This window comes from Rhipicephalus microplus, chromosome X (genome assembly GCF_043290135.1).
Source record: "Rhipicephalus microplus isolate Deutch F79 chromosome X, USDA_Rmic, whole genome shotgun sequence".
NCBI classification, from domain to species: domain Eukaryota; kingdom Metazoa; phylum Arthropoda; class Arachnida; order Ixodida; family Ixodidae; genus Rhipicephalus; species Rhipicephalus microplus.
The window spans coordinates 216,875,391-216,893,292 of record NC_134710.1 but is presented as its reverse complement, the minus strand read 5'-3'; the positions used below and the strand labels follow the sequence as shown (position 1 = coordinate 216,893,292).

General features: G+C 43.7%; 1 protein-coding gene and 1 long non-coding RNA gene across 6 annotated transcripts; one reads left to right on the top strand and one right to left on the bottom strand.

Annotated features, from left to right (window-relative positions):
- The first annotated feature begins 1 nt into the window (after nucleotide 1).
- Nucleotides 2-11,328, top strand: LOC119187491 (uncharacterized). Of its 4 annotated transcripts, none has more exons than XR_012887205.1 (5): nucleotides 2-320; nucleotides 396-476; nucleotides 663-776; nucleotides 4,079-4,249; nucleotides 10,549-11,328. XR_012887205.1 is itself a non-coding variant. In XM_075878644.1 (4 exons), the coding sequence occupies exons 1-4, from the start codon at nucleotides 295-297 to the stop codon at nucleotides 4,170-4,172; spliced, it is 399 nt and encodes a 132-aa protein (XP_075734759.1). In that variant the 5' UTR covers nucleotides 2-294; the 3' UTR covers nucleotides 4,173-4,704. The 4 variants fall into 4 exon arrangements, 1 of the variants encoding a protein (XP_075734759.1); XR_005111858.2 differs by having other exon boundaries at nucleotides 396-560; XR_012887204.1 differs by having other exon boundaries at nucleotides 396-560; nucleotides 663-2,375.
- LOC142775977 (uncharacterized) lies at nucleotides 6,291-17,240 on the bottom strand. 2 transcript variants are annotated; one of them, XR_012887207.1, is made up of 3 exons: nucleotides 16,688-17,240; nucleotides 10,520-10,568; nucleotides 6,291-7,583 (listed from the first exon to the last, which is right to left on the bottom strand). It is a non-coding gene; the product is annotated as an uncharacterized LOC142775977 (long non-coding RNA). The 2 variants fall into 2 exon arrangements; XR_012887206.1 differs by lacking the exon at nucleotides 16,688-17,240 and adding an exon at nucleotides 14,180-14,940.
- Between the last annotated feature and the right edge of the window lie 662 nt (nucleotides 17,241-17,902).

Below are 17,902 nucleotides of genomic sequence, written 5' to 3'. Positions count from 1 at the left end.
CGGAGCTAATTAAAGCATTATTCAAGAAAAAGCGTTGTTCTAGCCAATAAAAAAAACGCAGTTTGGGGCACGTGACAAAATGTCAGCTAATCAGACACGGCCACCGGTACCGTTGTACTGTTTTCCTATCGCCCGCGTCGCTCGCTCTTGGCGCGTGTTTGATTCCAATTTATGCGAGTTACAGGCGTTAGTAGATCATATTTAGTTTTTCCGTGAACCTGGCAGGTGCGGGACCTCTGCCCTCCAAAGCCAACCGGAGACTGACAACTGTCACGTTTCTTGCAAGCGTTTACCATGAATCGCACCGGTGTCGCCTCGGCGTGAGTTTAATAAGCACCGCTCTTGGCGTCGTGTTTGGATTCGGTCGCTATGCCTAATGTCTTGTGCACTTTCAGGTTTAATTGCCCTGTCTGCCTAGGGCCGAGCCAGAGCCTGGTATTCGGCCTGTGCCAGCACTTCGTGAGCGCGTCCTGTCTGTACGAACCAGTCGACAAAAGTTTGAGGCGTGCGTTTTATTGTTGTCCAATCTGCAAAGATGAGTTCGCATTCCCATATCGCTGGTAACTGATGGCGGTTACCTTGGATACGCCAATTTCCGCTCACTAGTAGCTAATATAGTCGGACGTCTCAATTGCGTTAACGTGAGTTTCGTTTTCATGCAGCCCCCGCTTTCTGGACACCACTAAGGCGATGATGAAGATTGTTGGCGTCGTGAAATGCCCCCGGGAACGGTGCGGCAAAGAAATGTGGGCTTCGGACAAGGAGGAACACGAGAAGCAAGTCGCACTTTATCTGTGACAGTCTGTTAGCTCGCGTGTTGCTTATACAAGCTACAGTTGCCTTGCCATTTGCTCTGATACAGACGCGTGTTGTGCGTTGACTTCGCTTTTCATTCATCAGGCGCCCCGTGCCTGCAGAGTATTTAGACGCGACTCTTGCCACTGCGCGATAAGCATCGGGGAAGAGAAAATTCCGATGCGCAAAGCAGGCATAACGCGAAACGCGGGGAAATCGTAGTGTTTGCGCGAGCCCACGATTTTGCGTTCACGTTTTCATTGTGTCGTGAGAATGCGTTTTGCAGTTTCGTTCTAACGAGAATCCGCGCTTGCTCGAAGAACTGCTGTTGACGGTGAACTGGAACACTTTGAACTTACGTGTTTTCGTTGGTTGCTGTCAATCATCTTATTGAACTCTGCTTTACTGAAGTTCAGTTGGTGCTAGGAGCGATGGTCGTCACCTTAGACAACTGCAGGAGTTCTCCAGCAGCTAATGCGTTGCGTTGCCGAGCACAAAGGGTGCCGGTTAGATTCCACACTTTAGGAACTGCCCTTGAGTGGAGTCGAAATACGAAAACAGTCGTGTTCTGTTGTGAGAATCTTGAAGGGGAACTCAGAAATTGCCTGATTGAGTCCATGCAGTGTCTACATGCAGGTGGAAAGCATGAAACTGCAAAGGGAAAGATGCCTTTCGCAAACCAATACTGCAAATTTGTATGTACAGTCGAGTGCATAATTTTAGAGACCACGGGAGCGCGTGCCGAGGCGCATTGCTGCGCCTGTGGCGGCTGCACGGCTCTGCCCGGGAACGCGTACTGCGCACGCTCGTACCATATCACCCAGCAGCCTGCCCTTTCGCTCGTTTGAACAGCGCGCATCTCGAAACGATGTGGACGACGCAAGGTGCCACTTCTGCAGTCGCTGTGCAAGCACCGGTACTCCCGAGCGATAATATAGCGGCGAAAATGCCTCTAATGTAATAGCATGGCTCTAGCGCACCGTGCAATACGCTTTCTTCCTTGATGCAGCGCGGAAAACGTGCAGTTTCTCAGCTTTTATCAAACGAAGTTGCGTGATATGCTCATTTTGCAGTAATGAATTTTGTGCTCTGTCTCGGAGACGTTATGCTAGCTCCATTTTTTGGTGCGAATATCGCGTGTCCAGAATGAATAGCCAAGAAACGCGATAAACAGTTTATTATAGGAAAAAAAAAGAAAACGATAGCTATAACTGCTTTCCAGGAAAGATCACTACTTTCAGTGTTCATTCAAACGCCCATCGGCGGCAATCACTTGCGCCACACGAGATGGCATCGAATTGTAAAGCGCGCCCACGATCTCGGGGCATGAACGAAGTGCTTTCCACTCCTCCTGTATGGCCGCGAATATGGTCTCCTTCGTTGAACTTCCGCGCCGCAAGTCGGCGTTTCACGAGACCCCAGACATTTTCAATGGGGTTCAGGTCCGCTCCTACAGGTGACCATTCCTATGTGCGAACAGCAAGGCCCTCAAGCAAAGATTTCACATTGCGAGCAGTTCGAATCGGGCTCCTGTCATCCTGGTACACGAAACAACCATCCTTGAACGGCCCATTCAAGACGTAAGGAAGCAATTCTCTCTCTATTATAAGGGAGTACGTGGATGCTGAAAGGTTCCTAACATTAAGAAACCGTGGTCAAAGTCCTTCCCTGGTCATAGCGGCTCAGACACTCGTGGAGCATCGGCCACTGGCAAAGACCGACTGCGTGTACTGTGGTGAATACCTGGCGAAGAAGGAAATGCTTGATTGGTTACACGGATTTATAAGAACGACAATGGCACATAGTCACTTTATCCCCGAACAATTTCGTCTTACTTGAAGATCCATATAATGAAATTTTAATTATGCGAGATCGCCAAAATGGTGCGAAATATTCGACATGTTGGTAAGGCACCCTCAGTACGTTCCAGAAGGCCTCGCAAACTGAACTGTATTTTTCTAAGAAAATGAGGTACAATATACAAACATTGGCTAAGGTGCTTAAGTTTGGCGAGCTGCTCACGATAAGAAGTAACACAGCTTAAAGAGAATCAAAGATAAGCAACGTTCTACAGCAAGTTCGAAGACAATAAAGTGCTGGGCTTTACTTGCCTTAACCACAACGTAATTAAGGCACACTGTAGTGGGTGACCTGCCATTAATTTTTTCCAGCTGCCGTTACTTACCCTGTGCACTACTCTTTCAACACATTCAATGGTAAATAGTACAAGGATGACATTAATGTAGAAGACAAATCGCAAATGTTACCTCGAGTTCATTGGACGCCATACTCACCGTTCCTGATCCCAGCAACTTGAAAACGTCGATTCATTGCTGAACACGACTTCTCCCCACTCTTCCGATCCCCATGTCTGCACAGAACGTGCAAACTGCAGTCGCATGGATCTTTGCCTGTCCGTGATGTGGGGCTTCTGGGCCGCGACGCAGTTGGCAAGCCCTGCTTCTGCCAACCTCCTACGGATAGTCCAGACGGACGCATTGAGATGCAACGCATCTTTATGACTTTCGCTGTTATATGGGGATCAGCTACTACGGCGGCGATAATTAGCCTGTCCACTTCATCTGTGTATCTTGACCTTCCTGCACGGTCTCTGTCACTGATCCCCCCTGTTTGTCGGTACGCTTGGATGGCACGACTCACCGCATTTCTTGACCTTTGAAGGAGCCGGCAGATGACCCGCTGAGAAAAGCCTTGGATGCTTAACTCTACGATGCGTCTCCTTCCATCAGCTGGTACTCGTGGCGACATTTTTGAAGACGAATGTGGGGGCCTTGAAACCCCCGATCTTGTACTCTTTCGAAAATGGCACTGTCCAATGGCTGTCTAATAGCTGGGCTGTGCCGCGATATGCTGCCATTCAACTTTTGCTGTACGAGATAATTTCTTATCGTCACCAAGCCCGAAAGACCACGAAACAAGGCAAAGAATTGACAAAAATGACAAAATGGTACTGCGCCTGCGTCGTAAGCACGCGTGAAACTGCTGAGTGCCCAATTTTTCTGAGAGTTATAATCGCATTTCCACGCAGTCAGTAATGTGTACAAAAGGAGCGGTGTGCCGCCGTGCGAGGTATTTGGTCAAACAGCTTAAGGAATTAACTTTTGTTTCCTTGTGGGGCCTCCAACATTTGAGCACTTTGAACTGAAATGTGCTCGCCTGTAATTCACTGCAGTAATTCACTCTGGTCCTTCTGGCTTGACTTAAGTTGATTGATTATGGTGTCGCCAGACCGAAAGCGCGTTGGTTGTGATGGTCCTTGCAGGTATTGCATCGCGAAACGGTCGTCGGCGCGGGGCGGTGGCTCCCCAGCAAGTGCTAGCACTAGCCAGAGGCCCACCACCCGCCAGAGCAAGTAGACGAGGAGCAAGTGCTCTCTCAGGGTCAAGAACTGAACGTAGCATCTGGCCTGCCTTACTTGAAAATTTCTTTTTAGGTAAGCAGCGTCTGAGAAAAGTTTGCAAATTTTAAGTATTTAACCTCTTCACTACCAGCGTCCACATTTGTAGACATGACTTCTTAAGGGGCACACTGCGTCTGAATACTTTATTAAAACTTCTTTATCTATTTGAATGAATCCAGCGAAATTTCGTATATTTGTGTGCCGATTTTAAATGTTTTTTCCAGTACAATACATAGTTTTTATATTTTGAGTGGGATTTCGGGAGCCATAGTTTTCCTAAACTGAGAGAATTAGAATAGAATGAAAGACATTGGTATGACCTGGAATGAGTATAAATGCAAGGAAACAAAAATTGATGATCTAAGCTCATTTAAACAAAAGTTGTGGTATGTTGAATATATGTGCGTACGAATGGCTAACATGCCCAGGACTATATGCACGTGAGTGCCAAATAAAGTGAACAGTGCCGTCTGTCTACAAGCCCATAAGCATGAACTGCCATGTTTTTTGGGGGACACAAAAACAAAACCATTCGTACCCCAGCCTCTCAGCTAATGGGTGCTGGCTTTTTATCTTCATTCTGTTATAGCCTATTTGGGGTCTTGATTGATGCACCACACTCTTGGAACTCACGAACTTTGTTCAACTGCACTTACAAACAATATCGCCAGCTGAAGCAAACACACTCAACCCTCGACATAATGAACGTGTATATAAGGAAATATTGGTTATAACCAAGTAAATAAAGAATAGTCTAGCAATGGTGTCGGATATACCTTTATAACACATTTTTGGATATAACACATTTTGAGGTAAGATGCAATTTTGTTATAAGAAGATCTTAGTGTACGTCACTAGTGACACGCTAAACAGCATTGTACAATATTTTAACATACTGGAAACACAGCACCGCGACCGCCAATTCGGTGTGGCCGATTCGCCACGAGGGACCCGTGGGAGTGGACAGACGGTCTGGCGTCCGTGGATCTTCTTCAGGAGACATTCATCCCCATCGCCGCCCCAAAGCCAGAGAGACTCCCCAACGTTTTCTGTGCGGCCAACTAGCCTTGCCGCCGGGCTGTACTGCTGGTTCTACTATGCTAATTATAATGATGATGATGAACCCACGTAGTCACTGCGTCACCCATTGCTCGGAGGCTGTTTAACCTAACTTGGCATATCTGCGAGAAGTGTGGGGGTGCTATCGCCCCCTGTAAAGTTGTTTGTGCCCCATGGTGAAAATGAATTTACTGGGAGAGGTGGTTGGCTCTTAAAGTCTGCATACTTATTTTTCAGTAAAAATGAAGTAATTTCTGTTTCAATGCAGTCGCAAACATAAGATACTGAATTCCAAGAAACGTTATGGATGCATTATGTCAAAAATACAAAGAGATGCTTTCAATGGTTACCTAGTAATTTGGAGGCTTATCTTTTCACATGAAATCAAGACTATTTATTATTATTACATTAATGGAATGCTGACAAGATTTTGCAAAGCTGAGCTTACTCTGCCATACAAATCTCCTGTGTACAGAAATTGCTCTGAGCTAGTGCTTCGTTATATGTTATGAGCAAGTGCTTATAACGTATTTTATTTTTGTATTAGTCGATTTTCCCATGGCATATCGGCCAACATTGACAGCAACTTGACATCGGTGTACAGTATCGACTCCAGCGACTTCACACTGTGCTCCAGCTAGTTGTGATGACGTCTGGTACCTAAACATTCAAAATTGGCCTTTGTGCATAGCCAAAACACTCAAAATTGCTGCCCATATGTCGCCAACAGAGCAGCCGTGCGGAGCGGCGGTTAAAATGTCACAATATGTTGCACGTGCCTGTCGTGACTGATGTCAAGGCACAGTTGGAACTGAAAAGTGTAAACCACACCGTGCACACATTTTAGTTGCGACCACAGGTTAGGCACTAGATGATTAGACAGGGCCTTGCTGAAATGGCGAATGTATGTGGTTACTTTGTTTTATGAGCTTTTAATGGCGTGTCAAATGGGAACTTCTGATCATAACAGTACTAGATGAGCATTGAATCCCCCGATCGATTCCTTTGCACAAGCTGTAAGAAGAGCCAATCACTTTATTGAATTTGACCACAGAACTACTGAAGCATCACAACAGCATCCAAGATGAAATGTCGATACTTCACAGAGTTCCAGACAGCTTGGAGTTCGCTGTAAATGTTATGTGTTTGCTATTGGCCACAGAGCGCTTCATTGACAGTTTGAGATCTTTACCAGTATAGTATGATATACGTTCATTATAGTGGAATCTTCTAGAAGTACCGAAGCACTTTCTCAATAAACCCAGTATTATGTTCAGGTGTATATTCATTTTTCTTTTATGTTATTGAGGAACATTTCACATTGTTTTACGAGGTGAAAATGAAATTCATAATTTGTTATATCCATGATTATTGCTAGATTATTATAATTTAAAACTTGAAGTGCAATGAAAAGATATTTTAGTTGATTTTATAGTAAAATCGCAATAATTCAGATGCTGATGATTCCATACCTTTAGTTATTTAATCGAAATTCGATATTTTGGTTGGCCCTCTATTTTTTCAATGTACAGTAGACTCTCAGTAAACAGAACCTGAAGGGACCGGAAAAATATGTTCCATTTAACAGGAGTTCCGTGTACTAAGAGGTGGACATGGCTGCTGAATACAAGCTGAAAACAAGCATTGCAGAGGCAATAGTTCCATTTAAGCAGTAGTTGCGTTTAACAGATTTCCATTTACTGAGCGTCTACTGTATTTAAAAGCCTCTTAATTCAAACTCCAGTATTCGGTTATTTCACACTTTCTGCAGGTTCATTCCAGAAAATATCAGCTGCTTTTCCACTACTATGTAAAAATTAGTGTGCTTATATAAGCACAGTCTAAAAATGAAAAATAAGTATTGGAGGCTTTCAAGAAAAAAGGCTTTGCGAGTAAACAAATATATAAAACGAAGCACACGCATGGTAAATCCATAGAATACAGAACCAATTTAGAGAGGGGAAACTGTAGTCTTGACAACGGTACGCAAGATAAGCAGCGGTGGCACATGGAACAGCGGAGGGCAACCAAGAGATAGCGTTGAATGAATAGAAATTGGAAAACAAAAAGTTTTGTTTTAGGGACGAAAAAAACGGCCGCGTTCTTTTAATTCCGTAGCAGGTGCGTATGCGCCTACGCGGTCGCCGACGCCGATTCTTTATTCTGTGCCTATCTCTTTTGAACAGAACTGAACGAAAGAGACCGGGACTCGTGCAGGTCCAGGGGTGTCTTGGTATCTTTTGTTCACTTGTTTTAGGCGCATTGATACGCCCAGCAGCATATCAAAGCACCCTTTGGAACCAAGTACCTGTGCATACAAAGGTTACATGAAAACGAAAGTCATTCATTGGCAGCTGGCACCAGTAAAAACATTTCATGAGAGAGTACAGGGAACAATATTTTTTGATGGCAAACCAGCAATCATTTTTCAATGCAAAAAAAAAAAAAAACTATCGTGCTAGAAGCATTATCAGGAGTTCCCAAACGGCACACCTTCGTTTTCAAAAGCAAACCAAACAGAAAAGCGTGTCTCGTTAGTAAGAACTATCATTACAAAACAGTCGTAAAAATCGTCGTGAGGTGCTTCAGCAACAGCTTCGAATTGCTGCTCCTGCTTTCGCCGATTACAGCTTAACATCCCCACTTTTTGTTTCATTACGACAAACTGCGGTCAATCTGAGGACACGAGGAGGTTGGGTTTTTCGCAAGGAAATTACGGTGGAGCGAATGTCAAGAGAAGTGCAAGCATTTAGAACACGTGCAGGATCAGTGCAAATGAATGTAGTGCACAAGTACACAACACTGACAGCGATAACAAGGTCTCGGAGAGAAATCACCGACAAAAAATAACAAATATGCGCGCATTGGCCAAAATAATTTCCCGGTCATCACCGAGGAACTTGCCCAAAATGACGCCTTTGCCGGTATGGCTGTTCCCGCAGCACTACGTTAACGAATAAAAATGTGCTAGAAAGAAAACGCAACGCAGAGGACCACGCCAATCACCGGATGAACACTAACTGCCAATATGCGCATCGGCTGCCCCGTTGTTCCCGTCGAACCGCAGCAGCGCAGGGAACAAGCAGCGCATGTTTTCCGCTTCGTCACCGATAAGAGAATCCATAACAGAACTTGCATGGCACCACGATCGCTAAACAACTTTAGTGCTTAGAAGTACTGCGCACTACGTGGAATTCAAATTTCATCTTTTATCTATATAGAAACGAACACTTTTTTGCGAAAATAGTGGCTCTCTTCACTTTAAATTTTGAGCTTTCTATGGTGCCGCTAGCGGATTTTTTGGTGTCTTCGAGGGCAGATTTGAACGGAGCCACTATGGTTGTTCTTTAGTTGGCGATTTTTTCGCCCCCCATTGGCAATGGGTGGAACTTGAGACTTTCCCGAGGCCTGGTAAACCGTGATGCTTCTCAGCTTGTATAGAGAGCTTTGTGCTGAAGACACATACCCATAGCAATGTAGTAGTTGGCGATTCACGATTTCTTTAAAAGATCTGATCAGCAGGAAATGGCCTATAAACTTGTAGACTTTGTATCTATGCTCTCTGTGCACTGCGTTCAGTAGCATTTAAAAACACTTGAAAAATTTTGAAATGTGATGAAAGCAATTTGTGTGACGTCACGTCACCCAGAGTCATTTATCTGAGAACTTCTGATAATTCAAACTTCTTGATCATTCAAACGAAATTGAGAGGTCTCTTAGAGTTTGAAAAAATGAGAGTGGACAGTACTTTGATATTCATAATGTCTGTGTGGCCTTGTGTGGGTCAACAGTATACAAGATGAGAATATTTGGTTGTGCCTACTGGATAAAAATATTGGGGCTGAAAGCTTTAAAAGCCCACCGCAAGGGTGTACGTTTATTCCATCTCTTCCAAATTACCTACAAGCTCTGTTTTCGAGTGCAAGAAATGGGCCATGTGTGTTTCTTTTAATAGGTGCGACTATTTTATCATGCATGTTTCTTTCATAGTTTTTTTTAAAGTTGGTTCTATGAGTTGAAATTATACTGAAATGCCTCAATAAAACAATTGTATGTATAAAATGCTCCATAGCTAATAAAAAGTATGTTGTGCATTGCAAGGCAATGTATGTAGACACACATTCACAGGTTAAGTGTGCAACAATCCTACTGGTCAAGCATTATTAACATCCATAGCTAATAAAAAAATATGTTGTGCAATGCAAGGCAATGTATGTAGACACACATTCAGAAGTACTGTAGTGCCCCGCCGCGGTGGTCTAGTGGTTAAGGTACTCGGCTGCTGACCCGCAGGGCGCGGGTTCGAATCCCGGCTGCGGCGGCTGCATTTCCGATGGAGGCGGAAATGTTGTAGGCTCGTGTGCTCAGATTTGGGTGCACGTTAAAGAACCCCAGGTGGTCTAAATTTCCGGAGCCCTCCACTACGGCGTCTCTCATAATCATATAGTGGTTTTGGGACGTTAAACCCCACATATCAATCAACAAGTACTGTAGTGTTAGCGTGCAGCAATCCTACTGTTCAAGCATTATCTCGTATATGCCCAAACTTAGGAAAATTAACAAAACTGATTTATTTCCCTAGAATGTTTGCTTCTACGACTTCAGAAAACTGAATAAAGCTTTTGTTAAAAAAAACTCGTTCGAATAATAGTTTTTGAGCCATACTATATGTAGGACACCATTGTTTTACACACTGCGACCAAAAAAAAGCGCTTATCACTGTCATATGAAAGTTACTGCATGCCCAATAACTGACGTACAATCTACAAAAATATCAAAAATATCAGCTGCACTGAGAACAATTTGACTCTATGTTATTTTTTTTTTGCGGTATGACATTCAGTTACACGCACACGAAGTAGCCATTTTGTGACAGCAAGCTCCTAAGTATTTTTAGCCCAGCGATCGCCTAGACTCGCATTTGACGAGGTTAGGGCATCATAAAGACGCCCTTCGTGGTGTCCTATGATGCTTTACGCATGGAAATCGCAATCGAAGACCTGCATGTCGCTACTCTTTTAACATACTATATTAAGACCTCATTTGAGCATTCATCTTGCATGAAAATAAGTTTGTTATATCCGAAAATTTGTTATAAATGTATATTGTCTCGCAATTTTTCGCTTACTTTGTTATAACTGATATTTCGTTATAACTAGATTTGTTATGTTGGGGTTTGACCATATTGTGAAATTACCGTGTATAGAGTTATCGAAAAAAGAATATACCAGAAAGCTTTGTTACCTGAAACTGTCACAAATATTTAATTTCAGGTTCCTCTGCTGAAGTGTACCTGGAGAGGGAGCAAGAAGAGAAGGAGGTCTTCTTTGCATTTATAAAATAATTAATCAGCCAGTATTTTTTATTTTATATGCGTATGTACAAACAATTTTTTATTGTGGCAATTAGCGTTTATGCTAGACTGTCTTCTATGTTTAGTTTCATTTCGAGGCTAGTCTCTTTTGTGCTAGTCAAGTGCATTACCATTTTAATGCACAATGTGTGAAATCTTGTTTGCGTTCTAAACGATTGTGATGTGTGAAAAAAAAAGTGTTAAACTGTGTGTTTTATGCGTACAAAGTCGTACAACTGATATTGATTGTATCGCTAAGTTTTTGTAGGAAAAAAAAGGTATGCTTCTGGCATTTTACTCTAGTCCTGAATGTACAAAGAGAAGAGTGCTTTACCTCTCTCCTAGCCGATGCCTCTAAAAACTCTTGTGATAAGGTACTGTGCTCACGGTACACAACTCAACTTCAAAACTTGAATAGCAAGTAATTTGTGCAATTACATGAAACAACCACATCGTATCGCTACGAATCTGGCCCCCAAACAAGTTGTTGGCACAGATGTAAGTGTACAAGCCAGTATTACATAGATGTGCCACAAACTAAAGCCCATGAAAAATGAAGTATATGCATTTCATCATGTGAGCACTGTACAACCTCGCTCTGTAGGTCGCCCACAGAGCGAGGTTGTCAAGTGTCTGCAAGTGTTATGTATGACTGTATCTTTGCGTTGTGATTTTCTAAATAAATAGCTATTTTCCAGCATGTGATGGCTGTTTTCCAGCTCGCTGGCTGGTTTTGAGAGGGTGTATAGATCCACCACCAACAATCTGGTGCGTATCGAGGCAGAGATCCGAGACACTTTGGTCCACAACCAATACTTCCGCGATATCGAGAAGGTTAACGACACAACATGGCATTTTTGCATATTAAGAGACTTGTCTCACCTGGGTGTGCGCGGGAGAATGCTTTCCATAATCGAGACTTACTTGTCCAATCGGATATTCCGTGTCCATGTGGGAAGTGTTCTCTCTCAAACATTTGTGCAAGAAACGGGAGTACCGCAAGGCGGTGTACTTAGTTGTGCACTTTTCATCAAAATGAATTCCCTGCACATTCCCATCCCCTGCAATATGTTCTATTGTACGTATGTCGATGACGTCCAGCTTGGCTTTAAGTCATAGAAACTAGCAATGTGTAAGCGGCAGGTTCAGCTAGGTTTAAATAAGGTCTCCAAATGGGCAGAAGAAAATGAATTCCGACTGAACCCACAAAAAAGCACGTGTGTTGTTCTACCGAAAGAGAGGCATGTACTCAGAAGCTGACATTCAACTGAATGGTGAACGTCTATCTGTTAATGCCGAGAATAAATTCTTGGGCCTAATCTTGGTCCACAAGCTAACCTTCATACCACACATCAGGTATTGAAAAACAACGTGTAAAAGCCATCAATGTTCTAAAAGTGTTGTCATATACTACGCTGGGTAATGACAGGCAAAGTCTCGTGAATTTGTATAGAAGCCTCATTCGCGCCCGCTTAGATTATGGGGTCGTTTATCAGTCTGCTACTCAAAGTGCTTTGAAGATGCTGGACCCGTGCACCATTTGGGCATCCGCCTTTCTACGGGTGCTTTTGCACCAGCCCCGTAGAAAGCCTTTACGTTGATTCAAATGAGTGGTCGCTTCATCTGCAGAGAACTTGCATGTCCTTTGTGACCTTAAGGTGAAAGCAGAAAAAAAGCACCCCTCATACTCCACTAATAATGATTTGTCGAGCTCCATTCTGTTTCAAAACAGACCTTTGATGAGGCAGCCCTACTCAATTCCCCTGAAAGGTCTAGTTGAGGAAACTGGCGTGTCACTTGAACACAGTTTAATGGCTCCTGTAGCATACCCGCCACCGTGGCAGACTATAGAGTGCCATGTATCTTTCCTTGAAGAACAAAACACGCGGGCATGGCCCACATCCGAACATACTTGAACATACTTCCTGGAACTTCAACACAAATACACATGTCCCGAGTACTTTACAGATGCCTCTAAGTCTAACTTCTCTGTGTCCTACGCTGCTGTCGGCCTATCCTTCTAGGATGCTCGCCCTCTACATTCAGACACTAGTATCTTCCAAGTGGAAGCTTACGCGATACTTGTGGCCGCTAAACACATCAAACAATTACAACTACAAGAAGCAGTAATGGACTCCCTCAGTGTGGTAACAGCTCTGCAAACTCTTAAAAAACAGAAAAACCCTGTCCTCATCTCATTTTACTCTATTTTATACACACTCATACAACATGTTCTAGTGGTCTGGGTGCCAGGGCACCGTGAGATCCAAGGCAATGTGATGGAGGATCAGCTTGCTGCATCCGTCCACGAAAGCACTGCCTCTACACCCATATCAATCCATGCCCTTGATCTCAAATGTCTGTCAAACGAAAGCTCAGGGACTACTGCCAGAGCAAGTGGGATAGACACACACAAAACAAATTACACGTTATTAAGCCACACCTTGGTCATTGGCCGCCAGTATATGCGCATGATGGGAAGTTTTCTCCTAGAAGAAGTGTGTGAGGACAGTTGTTACGTCACTCGCATGACGATAAAAGTGATAACCTTTAGCGAACTATACTTTATAAGAAACCATCCAAAAGCATAAAAACAGTGAAGGAACCAAACAGGACAAGGGCTGGACTAACAACTAAATATTTGTTAAAGAAAGCCGCCACACGCATGAACCATCAGCGCATGCGTAAGTGGGCTATCTGAGCCTATTGCGTTGCACATTTAACTATACAAAGCCAAGAATGAAGCATGTCAAGGTGTCGCAAACAGCGCATTTTCACAAATCCAAAGTATCGACACCACGTGCGCCCGTTAACTAAAAACTGAGGGTTCGCATCGCATATGTCACGCGTGAAGTTATAGAACACGCGTGAAGTAAGGCGCAGATTACTCGGTTTTATTGTCTGACGAGTGCATGACAAAGTGGAGCAAACAGAAGAAATTACGTACTTAGTGTTTTATCCGCATGTATTCATGTTCTGTGCAGTACTTCACACGAAGTTGATGGTGATCCTAATCTTGTCCAACGGTCGACCTTGCTGAACGTGCCAACTGGATCGATTGTTTGATAGAGCATACCTCATCTGTTAACTGTGTTGATCGTCTCTTTCTCTCTTCTTTAAAGGCTGTGATCCGATTACTTAACAGACTTTTTCTGAATACGCATGCCACAAACAGCTGGATCTACTCGTTTATAAGGAACTATGAGCAACTGCTTTCGTACGCATTCAGGTCAGTTCAGTTTATTACCTTAATGGTCCCCCTTTCTTGTAAGGGCATTACATTAGGAGGTTTCTACATTAACTAGCGCTGACCTTCCCCTTTGAACTGTAAATGTTCTTTCACTCGCTTTCACAGTCGTACTGATTACAATTCCAATACCGTCTTTCCACACCTTTTATTCATACATGATTGTGTGCAAGAGAATATGTAGACTCGATCGTCAGCCAGAATATGTTAGTAATATATAGTCCTCGCCAAACACTGCCGTTGGCGCTGTCACTGACCTGTATTCGATAAATTAAAGTGAGCTTGAAAGTAGCTTAAAACTTACGTTTGAGTCCAACACTACCTTCCTACGTTGTTATAGGAGTACTGAACAAGTTTAATAGCGAAAGCTGTTATTAGATCCCAACTCGGGTCACCCACAGTTGTCCGCCACCACTGGTGTCCGTAACCACATTGCATGAAAATAAAAAACAGCATTAATGGCACAATGAGGCTCGAACCCGGGTTGATGTTGGAAAGCAATTGCGTTAATATGACTTATAAAGCGTTTTCAAACAGCAAAAGATCAATTAAACAGTCGTTGCACAGTGCGAACAGCGTAGCGTGTAGGTCGTCCAATGCTCCAACCCATTGCAAAAGATTGTTCTTGTTCAGCCATTAACTGTGGCGCATACCCACTTCAGGCATAATTCCTCATCGTCGCCAGCCACTGCATGAATAATTGGCACAAATTTCCTTGCAAGTGTTTAAGACACTACGCTTATCAGAAAAATGACGAAAAATGGCAGAGCGAATGCCGGCCTACCACCCTAAAATTTTTATTATTAATGCCGTAGTGGGTATCAAGCAAGTGTACTCGCAGCAGTTACGCAATGAGTGTTTAAAAAAGGCTCTGAAAGGCCGCTCTTCTAGCTTTCGCTGCGACTGTGCTGCGCCTTCCGCGCAGGCCTGGCGTTTTTTCTGATCCAGTTATTTAACTGTAACCGGCCGACAAATTGATTGCGATGCGTTTACTAAAGGGCAGAATGAAGAAAGGACCAACAATTTACTGCCAAAGAAAGCCATGTTTACTGAGAAAAAACTTGATCGACGCGTCCAAACCCCCCCCCCCCCCCCCCAAAAAAAAAAAAAAACCCCAGCGACGGCGCGCCGACATTTCGGCGCACACCTCTATATAGGGACTCTGTATATAAATTGGCAGAGACTGCTGCGCCGCACGGAAGTGACGTCATGCATATTTCGGTTAGGCACTTTGTTTCAATAGTCGGGAGTGTCTAGCGGTACGTCTAGGCATAACGATAAAAGCCGGTAAAGTTACGTCCAAACAAAAAAGTGAACAAAAAATGTTAGTTAGGTTTAGCGTGACAACAATACAAAATTGGCTTGTTTGCCATCTCGAACAGATCGGCAGCTGTGGCGTAGTTGGTTAAAGCAACACATCAACTGGCGAGGTCGGTAGTCCCATTGTAGTTTATCTTTCGTAGTTTTTCTTGTCTTGTTCACGCATGTATTGTTTTAACATTTGCGCCTCCTCATCAGCCCTACTTGCTGCTGCTGGTGGTCCCGTCCACAGGCCCTTTAATATTGGATCTCCGATGACTCTTGCAGGATTGACTATATTTATTATGATAAAGTGTTTTGCGAATTAGTGCTCTTAGTCGGCGAGACGCAAAAAGACACAAAAAACTCGAATACATCTAGCTGCATTGGTTTCTTCGGCACAGGTGTCAGGAATGTTGATTTCCACGGTTTATCAAAGTTTTGATGACAGAAAGTTCGACTGCAACGTATTCTCGGGCAACTTTTTTTACGTCGCTCAGTGTACCATCACCTGACGAGGTAACCGGCAGGCCGCTTCTTTTAAAAATACTGACTTGTCACCGCAATGTTGTAGGCGATCAGTACTTGATAAACGATGCCCAAGGGCAAGTGCCGACGGCGTTAGCCCATCTAACTACAAAACAGCTTGTCTGCCTTGCTGAATAACATGCACGGCCTGTGACAGCACGGGAGCATTCACGTAGCAACGGATGAGAACGGCCGTACGTGTTCGCACTTGACGAAACAGACAGCAATGCAGTAGCTCTGGCCTTCAGAGATCACAGGCTTCGTAAGAACAATACAATGAAGTTGGTGCCATCCACCGTATGAACACTTCGCCGACGCACTGGGGTTTCATGCATGTGCGTCCGGTCAGTCACACGTGAACTGTGCGAAAGCATATTTATTTGATTGTCGACCTTGTCCTTCACGACAATCAAAACTCGGCAGCAAAAACACTTTCACCGTTGACAACACCACGCTTGGCATTGCAATCTAGAAAATGCAGTACGTCCAACAACTGTAATCCGCACATCATACCGAGAAACTTTATGGCGCACACACTCAGATGAAGCTGCGGCGCGGTGGACGGTTCTTTAAATTTTGTAACCACATATTTACATTCCTTTCAGTGAAATAAAAGTAAGAAAGAAAGATGTACAAAGGAAGTTATTTGGCCCAGCACTTGTAGAAACAGCGCGTTATTCATTGGCCGAGCATAAGACCAGGCTCTCCCACGTGCGTCTTCGGGAGCGAGCGCCATAAGTGCCGACGGTTAACCAACTAATTTTGTGACGAACAGAATGCATGCCACACGGCTAATTACAGCCATGCTGCGATCTCTTAACACGCGTGTAATGCTGACTTCTAACATATCGGACAGCACTTATTGGCAACCACGCGCCGTCAGCTTTAAGAGTTGAAAGTTTGAAGGTCGAAGAACTCTTGGAACCAACCGACGGGCTCTATTTCAAGCTTATCCAGTGAAGATCTTGCAAAATATATAACGTACCTTCCGAGCTATGTCAAAGCACCTGGCCTTTTTTTTTTTTTTCTATCCACCCTGGAAAACGTAGAAACAGCTGCGTCTCAGAGAGCCACTTGTGCGTCTCAGTTTAGCGATTACTTCCTCAAGTAGATAGCAGGCACTACGAGCGTATGCGGTGATTACCTGACGCAAGCACCAGCAATCGCGCGTTTCGCGACTGTCGCGACGCGCGCTTTACTTGCAGCGCCTTGATGGCAGCTTCTAGGTCGCATATTGCAAAAGTGTTTTCTTGGTATCCTTTATCGCAGATTGCAATGCGAGCAGGCGCGCTGTATGCAAACCTACTGCTACCACACAGCAGTGTCTTAGCTACCGTCTCGTTTTCAATTGGATCAAATGTTGGATAATATATTGGCTAATTTTTCCCGCTTGAGACTATAGAGCTGTGGAATACGAGTGCAGAGGAGTGGACGATGCGCAGAAAACATCATTCGTTCAAGATTGACACAGCGAACGCATGTGTGTACATGATATTGTCACAACTACCATGGCAACCAAGTTATTTAAAAACAAAAACACACGCATAAGCAAAAAGGTTACTACATTAAATATACAAATAAATAAAATATGAAATTTATATATATATATATATATATATATATATATATATATATATATATATATATATATATATATATATATATATATATATATATATATATATATATATATATATATATATATATATATATATAGATGAAATAGATGATTAGAGTTTCAAGTTATAAACTTCGAGAATAGTGCAGTATAGGAAACAAAACAATAAAATATTTATTTAATCCTAACAGTTTCGGCTGGTGGACCAGCCTTCTTCGGAGGATGTAAGTGAAATGATACAAGTTCCCGTAGCAGAGGGTCACTTTCACAGTTTAAAGACCCTCCAAAAAAAAGAGACAAACGGGCGAACGAGGTAGCAACAGACAACAAGAAGCAGAAGGAGGAGAGGAACTAGAAAGGAGCGATGGAGAGCCGCCGGAAACGAGCGGGTAATTCTGGCATTGTTACTGGGTGTAGGTAAGACGCGCCGCCAGCGGAGGCGACCAAGAAAAACGGAAAAATGTGGAACATGTTGCCGCTTACTCGCATCCCACACATGGATCGAGTTTAAGTTCACGTGGTTCGGCGGCTGGCCCGTGGCATCGGGCCACACACACACACACACACGCACGCACGCAAGCG

Coding starts and splice junctions, on each gene's coding strand:
- LOC119187491 (XM_075878644.1), top strand. CDS start 295: ATGAATCGCACCGGTGTCGCCTCGGC. Junction 321..395: donor CGCACCGGTGTCGCCTCGGC/GTGAGTTTAATA, acceptor GTGCACTTTCAG/GTTTAATTGCCCTGTCTGCC. Junction 561..662: donor TTCGCATTCCCATATCGCTG/GTAACTGATGGC, acceptor GTTTTCATGCAG/CCCCCGCTTTCTGGACACCA.